General features: G+C 36.4%; 1 protein-coding gene across 1 annotated transcript; it reads left to right on the top strand.

Annotated features, from left to right (window-relative positions):
- On the top strand, positions 5,821 to 8,718 carry LOC107620806. The gene is made up of 4 exons (XM_016322922.1): positions 5,821 to 6,021; positions 7,700 to 8,047; positions 8,147 to 8,437; positions 8,515 to 8,718. Exons 1-4 carry the CDS (start codon positions 5,821 to 5,823, stop codon positions 8,716 to 8,718), a joined length of 1,044 nt encoding a protein of 347 aa, XP_016178408.1.

Genomic DNA, 10,974 nt, shown 5'->3' with positions numbered 1-10,974 from the left:
ACACGTGCATGATAACCACTTCCGTTCTACCTTAGATTGAATGTATATTTCTTGGATACCTGGTTCACGAGTTTGACTGCCTCTCCTGACAACAGAACATTCAAATCCGTGAGATCAGAGTCTTCGTGGTATAAGCTAGAATCAATTGGTAGCATTTTTGAGATCTGAAAATTCTAAACCTTATCTGTGGTATTCCAAGTAGGATCCAGGAAGGGATGACTATGATGAGCTTCAAACTCATGAATGCTGGGCGCAGTGATAGTGTGCAAAAGAATCATTGGATCCTATTCCAACATTAGTGAGAACTGACAGATGATTAGCTATGTACATGGACCCTTTTCACTGAGAGGACGGCTGGTAGCCATTGACAACGGTGATCCACCAACATACAACTTGCTATGGAAGGAGACCTGCGTGCGTGAAGAAGAAGACAGTAGGAAAGCAGAGATTCAGAAGACAGAGCATCTCCAAAACCTCAACATGTTCTTCATTACTGCATAACAAGTATTTATTTCATGTTCTTTAACTTATTCCAATTAAAACTGAGAATTATTGTTGCTATTCTGACTAAGAGTTACAAAATAACCATAGCCTGCTTCAAGCCGACAATCTCCGTGGGATCGACCCTTACTCACGTAAGGTATTACTTGGACGACCCAGTGCACTTGCTGGTTAGTTGTGTGGAATTGCAAAAGTGTGATTGTGATTTCGTGCACCAAGTTTTTGGCGCCGTTGCCGGGGATTGTTCGAGTTTGGACAACTGACGATTTATTTTGTTGCTTAGATTAGGAAAATTTTTCTGTTTGGTTTAGAGTCTTCTATTATTGTTTTGGTTAAAATTTTTAAAATCCTTATTTTATTTTTCTTAATTATTTTCGAAAATTTTCAAAACAAATAACTTCATAATTTAGTCTTCTGTTTGAGTCTAGTTTCATATTTTAATTTTGGTGTCAATTGTATAATTTTATCTTTTCTCTCATTTTTTTTCGAATTATCAGTGCTCATAATATAAAAATTTTTAAGTTTGGTGCCCTTCGTGTTTCTTTTTTCTTAAAAATTTTTCAAAAGTTGCTCTTAGTGTTCATTTTGATATTCAAAGCTTCCTTGTTTGTTTTCCTTGTTTTGATCTAAAAATTTTAAGTTTGGTGTCGTTTTTACTGTTTTTCTCCTTCTTCATTAAAGTCAAAAGTATCTTTTCTCTTTAATTTGATTGATTTTCGAATTCTTCCTTTAGAAATTCAGATTTTTATTTTAAAACTTCTTATTTTATCTTATCTTAGTTTTGGAATTTCAAAATTCAAATCTTTTTCAAATTTTCTTAATTAATCAATTATTTTAGTTTTCAAAACTTTTATTTATTTTTATTTTATTTTATTTTATTTTATTCGGTTGCTTTTAATTAAATAAAATAAAAATAAAAATATATTTTATTTGTAATTAACATCAATTCCCTTTTTTTCCATCATGGACCAAAGTGGGAATGAACAGTCCAGAAGGACTCTGGGGTTATATGCTAACCCCATTACTGAGGTGGTTTCGCTCCTTTATGCTATTTCCCTATTTCAGTTCTTATATTATTTATTTTCTGTTTTTTAGTACTTTATGGTGTCTTTTGCATGATCTGTTTAGAGTTAGTAGTTCTACTTACATTTAGTGGTTTTAATTGTCTTTAAATTTCTACTTTGAAGATGCCTCATGTATGCTCACTGAGCTTGAAAAAGAAAAAGAAAAGAAAAGTGGTGTAATTGCATAAGAAATTGAGTCAAATATTCTGAATTGTCCTATTTCTCTTGATGTGGTGGTGTTATATGTAGCTTTGAATGTATGAAAAGAATAGTGCATAATTGATATTGAAGTTGAGAGTGATGATTTTTAAGGTACAGGAATTTAGAGAAATATTATGGATTCTCTAAATTAATCAAGAATTTAATCCTCAGAGCAAAACAGACAGTAAAAAGAAAAAGAAACTAAAAAGAAAGGTCCAAGGCTCTGAGCATCAATGGCTAGGAAGGTCAAATGTGATTTAAAAGCTCAAAGAGTTATTTTCCTAGCCATATACTTGTGGTGTGAATGTGTCAAGAAATTCTTGAGACAGAGCACTAAGAGTCGAGACCAAGTGCAAATAAAGAGTATGCCAAAGGCTCTGAGTACCAATGATTGAGAAAAATAAAAGGAAAAATCAAAACTCAAAGTGTTCTCCAGTTAAGTGCTTGTGGTGTTTTTGTGTCAAGTTAAGCTTGAGACAAAATATTTAGAAGTCACGGCTAGGCTCAAGGTACAAAGCACCAAAGAAAAGATAAGAAAAAGTTGTGTTCAAGGATTAATCAAAGGTTAAAAAGGAAGAGAATTCATAATATTATCCGAGTTCTAGTTCTGAAGGACATTGACATTTTCTGAGCTTCAAAGGATAGTGAGATGCCAAAACTATTCAGGATTACAGTGTCATCAATCCCACTCAATGAATGGACATAAGCTTGATTGAAAACTCAGTTCTTTGGAAATTTCACTTCTCAACCTATATTGTTTTTAGTTGCTTGAGGACAAACAATAATTCAAGTTTGGTGTCGTGATGCGTGAGCATCTCTCTTCATTTTCTTATTATTTTAGATATGAATTTATTGAGTTTTATTGAGATTTCAGTGTTTGAAGCCTATTTGGATGCTACTTTAAGTCGTTCTATTGTTTTGATTATTTTAAGTGAAGTTTGGAGCTATTTGACAGCGTCTGTGCAGAAGAAAAGAGAAGAATTTTGATTCTGTTGAGCTGGCGTTAAATGCCGCATCTAGCATTTAGCGTCCAAGCGCTTTGAAATGCACGCATCTATTCTGTCAAGCTGGGGCTAAACGCGAACCGGGTGTTCAGCGCCAGGTGCCTCGTAACGTGTGAAAGCTTACTGCCTCAAGGGATGCTAAAAGCCGATTCTAGCATTTAGCGCCAGTAGCGCGAATCCAATTTTAATGAAGGGGCTTCATTAGTTAGATTTGAGTCATATTTATTGTATTTTATTTTGTTTTGGTTATTTTTATTCGCAAACACAATCTTTTGGGTTTTAGTACTTGTTATTCTATTTTATTTTCAAATTAAATTAGGATAGATATAGAAGGTAAAAGATTTAGCCTTTCGGGCTCCGCTCTTTTCTCTTCTTCCTCATTCTAATTTTTACACACTTTTGGAGACCTAGTTTTCTCTCTAAGCCATGAGCAACTAAACCTCCCTTGTTAAGGTTAGGAGCTCTGTTTATTCTATGGTTTAATACTATTGTCACTCTACTTTAACTCATGTATTGATTTAAATTCAAGGATTACTTTCATTCTTCATCTTATGAATTTGACTGTATTGGAAAATAACTCTTGTTCTACATAAATTCTTGTTGATTCTTGGAAAAGTTAACTCACCTGAATACTAGCTTGAAAGTAACTTCCTCTTAAATCACTAATTGCTTGGACTTAACGGGATACGTGACATATAATCCTCTTATACTTGGGTAATTAGGATTTTTGTGGCTAATAAACTAGAATTGAACCTAACTCTCTGATGCATAAGCATCTTGTGCCCTTTTTCTTAGCATTTTCTAGTTGTTTTTAGTTAGATTTTATTTAGTTTTACTTGATTTTAGTGCAAAAATCCTCTTTGGATGCTACTTTGGGTTGTTTTAGTGTTTTTATGATTTCAGGTGAAATTCGAAGCAGTTTGGCAGAGTTTGGGGCTAAAAACAGAAAAGCTGGCAGAACCCCCTTTGGCGCTAAACGCCCAGCTAGCGTTTAGTGCCAGTAGGAGATACAAGCATGCATGAGCCTGCCCCCTTTGGGGCGTTAAACGCCCAAAATGTCGTTTAACACCAGCAGCAATCCGAATTCCCTCCTCTTTTGGCATCTCAAGTGGATTTAGCATTTATTAGCTATATTTTATTTTCTTTTTGTAATTTTTAATTACAAACAATCTCTTTTATTTCTAGTATTTATCATTTTATTTTATTTTCTGTATCAAATTAGGTTAGTATAAAAGGGAAAAGATCTCTTGTAACTCGGATCTTCTCTCCTCTGTACTTTTCAGAACCTTAGTTTCTCTGTAAGTCATGAGCAACTAAACCTCTTGGTTAAGGTTAGGAGCTCTATTTATTTCTATGCATTAAGATTATTGCTTTTCTATTTTAATTAATGTATTGATTCAATTCTAAGGATTATTTTTGTTCTTAATCTTATGAATCTGGGTGGAACGAGAGTATGACCCTTATTCTACATGAGTTCTTGTGATTCTCGAGAGAGTTATCTCGTTTGAACTACAGCATGAGTTCTTGGTTTTCATTTCTTTTCTTGAGTTTTCAAAAATTATTCTTGTTTTTCTTTCTTGGTGTTCGATATTTTCTTTATGTTTTCTTTGTTTGATTTCAAAATTTTTAAGTTTGGTGTCTTTTAGTGTTTTTTCTTTTAATTTTTTGAAAATTAGTGTCTTTGATTTCAAAAAAAAAAAATTTAGTTTGGTGTCCATCTAGTGTTGTTCTTTTCTTTTTAATTTTTAATTATTTCAAAATTTTTTATTTAAATTAAAAAATTTTAAGTTTGGTGTCTTGACTAGTAATCTTATTTTTCTTGTTTAACTTTTCTATCTTTAAAATCTTTATTTTATCTTTCTTTAATTTCAAAATTTTGTTATCTTATCTTTCTTTTTAAATTCAAATTTTAAAAATTTAGTATTTGGTTAGTTTCTTTTTCTTTAAAATTTGAATTTCAAAATCTTTCTTTGACTTTCCCTTTTTAATTTCAAAATATTTCAAAATCAAATCTTCCATCTTAAATTTTTAAAATCTTATCTTATCTTATTTGACTTTCTTTCCAAATTTAAATTTTAAAATCTTTGATTGACTCTTTCTTTTTAATTTTCAAAATTTTTAAAAATCAAATCTTTTATTTTATTTTCAAATCTTGTTAGTTAGTGATTTGTTTTATATTAATTCAATTTTAAAAATTTGGTGTCTCTTTAACTCTTCTTTCTCTTTCCTCTTTTTCGAATTCTTCTAACCTCTTTCTCTCTCATTTTTTTCAAAAATCTTCAACTCTTTTTCTCTCTTTACCTATCTCTCACCAGGAGCCCTCTATACTCTGACATAGAGACTCCTTTCTTTTTTTCTTTTTAGTCTTTTTCTTCTTGTTTATGAGCAGGAATAGGGATAAAGAACCTCTCTTTGATCCAGATCCTGAACTTGAAAGGACTTTAAGAAGGTGTCTGCAACAAGCTCAGGCTAGCAGAGCTATAAGGAATCTCACAGGAGCTCTAGAACAAGAAGCTGAAGATACAACAATGGCAGCCAACCCAGATAATGGGGGTGACGCAAGAAAGGTCCTAGGATCTTACACTGCACCCAATTCTAATTTCTATGGGCGCAACATCTCCATTCCTGCCATTGGTGCAAACAATTTTGAGTTGAAGCCTCAACTGGTCACTCTAGTACAACATAATTGCCAGTTTCATGGACTTCTACAGGAAGATCCCAACAAATTTATATCTGATTTCCTACAGATATGTGACATTGTCAAGACTAATGGAGTAAATCCAGAAGACTACAAGCTCATGTTCTTCCCCTTTACTGTAAGGGACAGAGCTAGGCTATGGCTGGATTCTCAGCCTAAAGAAAGCCTAGATACATGGGAGAAGGTGGCCAATGGATTCTTGACCAAATTCTTTCCACCTTAGAAGCTGAACAAGCTTAGGGTGGAAGTGCAAACTTTCAGACAAAAAGAGGGTAAATCCCTCTATGAAACTTGAAAAAGATACAAGCAACTGATCAGGAGATGTCCTCCTGACATGATCTCAGATTGGACCATGTTAGAAATCTTCTATAATGACCTCTCTGAGATGTCCAAGATGTCATTAGACCACTCTGATGGTGGCTCCCTTCACATGAAGAAGATGCATGAAGAGGCACAAGAGTTTATTGACATAGTTGCTAACAACCAGTATATGTACACTTCTAAGAGGAGCCATGTGAACAATGGAGCAGCTCAAAAGAGAGGAGTGATGGAGGTAGACACCTTAGATGCCATCTTGGCTCAGAATAAGCTCATGTGCCAGCAGATCAACATGATCTCTCAGCACTTGAGTGGGACTGATAAACCACTATTTTATGGTTTATCTTGTACTCAATTGAGTGGTTTTTATTAACTCTTTACCCACTTATTCATACTATTTGCATGGTTTTGTATTTCCTTCCTAATTATGTGTTTTGATTGAAAACATGCTTCTTTGATCTTATATTTGCTTATTATTAATCCTCTCTTATTACCATTAGATGCCTTGATATGTGTGTTAAGTGATTTCAGAGATTACAGGGCAGGAATGGTTTAGAGGATGGAAAGGAAGCATGCAAAAGTGGAAGGAATACAAGAAGTTGGAGAAATTGCTAAGCTGTCCAGCCTGACCTCTTCGCACTCAAACAACTATAACTTTAGCTACAGAGGTCCAACGACACGGTTCTAGTTGCGTTGGAAAGCTAACGTCCGGGGCTTCGATTTGATATATAATATGCTATAGTTTCCCTGACGCTAGGTGACGCGACCGCGTGATCCATGCGGCTGCGTCGTAGTGACGGAAATCCAGCGTGGTTGAATTCGAGACCAGCGAATTCTGGGCTATTTCTGACCCAGTTTGCGGCCCAGAAAACACAGATTAGAGGCTATAAAGTGGAGGAATGCATCCATTCTTAAGAGGCTCTCACATTCACAATTTTAGGAGTAGATGTAGTTTTTAGAGAGAGAGGTTCTCTCCTCTCTCTTAGGATTAGGATTTAGGACTTCTCTTAGTTTTAGGAGTGACTCTCAATCCAGGTTCAATGTTCTTTTATTTATTTTTCCATGCATGTCTATGTTAGATTTAAGTTCTTTTGTTAATGTAATTTGAGGTATTTCAGTTTAATATTGCTTTCTTTTATTTACATGATTACTGCTTCCCATCTGAAGACATCTTTATTCCAATAGATTTGCTTTTCCCCTTTTGGTTTTGGTTAAGAAATCAGTAACTCAGAAGTTATCCAACTTAACAGCATAATTGATAACTGTTATCTTTGCTAATTGAACTGAGCTTCAATAATCCCAACCTTTTCTTAGGAAATAAATAGGATTCGAAGATCAAACTAATTAGTCCCTTGACTTTCCTTTACTTTAGTAAAGGTTGACTAAGTGGAATTAAGATTCAATTTTCATTATTGTTGATAAGAATAACTAAGCCTGGACTTCTAGTTTCTCATACCTTGCCAAAAGTTGCTTTACAGTATTTATTTATTTTTAATTGCCATTTAATTTATTTGTCATATAACATATTCCCACCTTACTTCCAAAACCCCAATTTACAAACTCATAACCAATAATAAGAACATACCTCCCTGCAATTCCTTGAGAAGACGACCCGAGGTTTAAATACTCAGTTATCAATTTCAAAGGGGTTTGTTACTAGTGACAACCACAACTTTTTTAAGAAAGGTTGATTGCTTGGTTTAGTAACTATACTTACAACGAGAGTTTCTATAACCTCTAAACCATCAATCTTCAGTTTTTCAGGGACACAAAGCACAACTGCTTACTGTCCAGAGACAGCTTATGAGGTGGACACTGGTGAAAATGCCTGGACCACCATGGAATAGGTGAACTACATGAGAAACTCCTCCAGGAACTCTAACAACAATTCCTATTCAAATACTTTTAATCAGGGATGGAGGAACCACGCTAACTTTGGCTGGAGAGATCAGCAGAGGCCTCAACAAGGCTTCAGCAACAACCAGAGTGGAACAAACCAGAACATGTTCCATAATAGACCATTTGAACCCTCTCAGCAGCAGAAGGAGATACCCAAGCAGAGCCTCTCTGACTTGGCTACTATAGTCTCTAATTTCTCCAAGACCACGCCCAGTTTCATGACAGAAATCAGGTCCTCCAATAGGAATCTGGAGATACAGGTTGGTCAGTTGAGCAAGAAGATCCCAGAGATCCCTTCCAACACTCTTCCAAGCAACACAAAAGTAAATCCAAAGGAAGAGTGCAAGGCCCTCACTATGGAGGTTTTGACCGAACCCTAGGAGGAGCCTGCTATTAAGGAGCTCAAGGAAATCCGAGCTCATTAGGAGACTGGGAATTTCACCTTGCACGCCCCTTTGCAGAGAGAGGAGCCTGAAGAATATCCATCTTTAGATGAGCAAGAGGAGACTAAGGAGGAGAAAATTGCTCGGTTTCTGGCAATCCTTAAGAAGTTGAAAGCCGATTCCTCCTATGCAGAGGCGTTGGAGAAAGAACCCCCTTCCATGGCGTGTTTGAAAGCCTCAAGGGAAAATGAGATTGTGGTGCTGACCAAGGAGCGCAGTGCCTTAGACCAAAAGAAGCTCCCTCAAAAGCTACCTAATCCCGGAAGCTTCCTGATTCCCTATACTATAGGGACCATCACTTTTGAGAAGGCATTATATGACCTTGGCTCAAGCATCAATCTTATGCCTCTCTCTGTGATGAAGAGGCTGGAATTCAAAACGTGCAGCCTACCAAGATCTCATTGGAGATGGAAGACAAGTCCCTAAAAAGGGCATATGGCATGGCGGAAGATGTCCTTGTAAAGGTTGAAGACCTTTACATCCCTGCGAATTTTGTGATCCTAGACACTGGAGAGGACAAAGATGACTCCATCATCCTGAGAAGGCCTTTCCTAGCCACTGCTAAGGCCTTAATTGATGTGAAAAAATGAGAGCTAGTCCTGAGACTACATGAGGATTGTATCTTGTTCAAGATCCCCCAACCCTCAGTCTCCCTCTAACAAAGGAGGTACCATTGTGCAACACATAGTGTTTCAGCCTTCACTTTCAGTGCAGAGTTTTACAGAGCCCCCAGACACCAACTATAAGTTTGGTGTTGAGCAACCATCATCAAGCACTAGGAAGGAACGTACTAAGAAGAAGGTACCTAAAAGCTAGAGGGATAAGAAGATTCCCACTGAAGGCCTCTCACCTGGCATGAGAGTTGTCTTCACTAAGAGTCCAGTCATTCCACATGCTATGAACCGGATCCTGTCTCTAGAGCATGTGGAGCACATTCATGAGAGCAAAGGAAAAAAGTTCACTGTGATGAGTGAAGATCTGCGCCCTTTGATGAGATATTTTGGTGAGAAACGAATCTCTCACTAAACATCACAATCCAACCGGCAAGTGTACCAAGTATCAGTGGGGTGAACTCTAAATTACATGCTCATGCAAGGGCTTCAGTGCTCACTAGTCCTTACATATTGGGAGTCGTAAGTCTTAGGATTTTCATCCAATTGGTATCATGGAGATCTCTTTATATGTAATCACCTTGAAGTAGCTTATAGTTTCTGTGCTTTGGCCTCGACTCTAAGTATCATGTCTCAAGGCGGCTCTTTAGATAAGCTTTCAATCAATACTCCTAAACCAGTTGGTTTTAAGGTATTAGGTGTTGAAGCACCCCTGAGGATTTACTTGCTCAAGCCTCTTTCCTTGACACACTTCAACCACAAGCATTTTACTAGGCTAACAACTCTTTGAGTCATTGTTTCTTCTTTCTTTTCTGCCTAGTAATTGATGCTCAGAGCCTTGGACCATGTTCTTTTTGCTTTTGTATTTTCTTTTCTTTCTTTTGTTTTGTTTGCTGCTTCTTGGATCAATAGATTTTTGAGAATCTCCACAATACTTCTTTGAACTTCATGTCCCGCCTAGGAGCTCCCATGCAAGTTTTCACAAGCATGCAACCTCAGTACAAAATCATACAACTAGAACCACCACTTCTCCTAATCTTTTGCTTGCCTTAAAATTGTTTAATTCCTCAATTCTTCTTTTCAAAGAACTTTCATGTGATGCATTTCTTGAAAATTGAGTGCAAACAAGTTTTGAAGATGAGAATGTTGTGAGTGATCAAACATCTTACTTATTGAATTATAAAGAAAGACTATGCTATGCAGGCAGGGGTAATAATGCTATGCAGATAGGCAGGGCAGATCAGGATACAATCCAACTTTCAATCACAGCAATATTTGATGTAAAACAATCACTTAACAATACAACCTGTTGGAGTTCACTTGCTTTCTTTCTTCTCATCATCATCATTGCTGTCCTCTAGATTCATCTTTTGTTTCTTTGGTTGATGATGCTTTATCCTTCCAACAGCTTGTATGGACCTCTGCAATGATATTGAAAGTTGCTTGTTCCCCAAGCACTTGAAAAATGGTTAGCTTGCATGATTTATTTGTGGGCCTTTGTACTTACTTTGGTGTGGGAACACCAAACTTAGTACCTTGCCAATGCATCAGATTAACCATGTGTAAAACTCTTTTTCTTTTTTAAAAATGATAAAACTGAAAACTAGGAAACAGCATAATGGTTGACTAGTTCATCCATCATGCTTGAAGCCAGCATTATGCAGAAAATGAGAATGTGTTTTATGATGGGATTTTGGTGAAACACCAAACTTAGAATCCTTCATTCTCCCTTATATTGTTTTGGTGTGCAACACCAAACTTAGCTTCTTGCAATGTAGATAAACTAATTAACCTTTTTATTGAAATAGATATGAAAGGATAGTTACCTCCGGTTGGGTTGCCTCCCAACAAGCGCTCTTTTATTGTCACTAGCTTGACATCCTTCACTCTGTGCTCATGGAAGTTGAGGCTTCTGTTGCCTTAGGTTTCCTCCTCTTGCTATGGGCTTCTTTCCTTCTGTTTCTCTTTCCATAGCCTTCTTATTTTCCTCCATGACTCCCTTCTCTTTTAACACAGCATCCCTTTCATGGCTCTTTGGGTTCAGAGTCCCCTTTTTTTCACCCAATTCAGCAAGGTTTTGCACTAATTGTTCCACTTGCCTTTCAAGTCTTCTGAGTGAAGCCTCCTGGTTCTTGCTTATCATCTCTTGGTGCTTCTTTATTTCTTCCCGCTCTATTGCCATCATTTCTTGAATTCTTATGGACCTCTCCATCAGCATTTCTAGAATATAGATCC

Source organism: Arachis ipaensis, chromosome B10 (assembly GCF_000816755.2).
Source record: "Arachis ipaensis cultivar K30076 chromosome B10, Araip1.1, whole genome shotgun sequence".
NCBI lineage: Eukaryota > Viridiplantae > Streptophyta > Magnoliopsida > Fabales > Fabaceae > Arachis > Arachis ipaensis.
Note: the sequence above shows the minus strand (reverse complement) of the source record. Positions and strands in the feature narration are given on the sequence as shown.

Excerpts from the sequence above, each read along its gene's own strand:
- LOC107620806 (XM_016322922.1), top strand. The coding sequence starts at position 5,821 with ATGTTAGAAATCTTCTATAATGACCTCTCTGAGATGTCCAAGATGTCA. Across the intron at positions 6,022-7,699 it reads AAAAGAGAGGAGTGATGGAG|GGATGGAGGAACCACGCTAA; the intron begins GTAGACACCTTA and ends ACTTTTAATCAG. Across the intron at positions 8,438-8,514 it reads GGACCATCACTTTTGAGAAG|CCTACCAAGATCTCATTGGA; the intron begins GCATTATATGAC and ends CAAAACGTGCAG.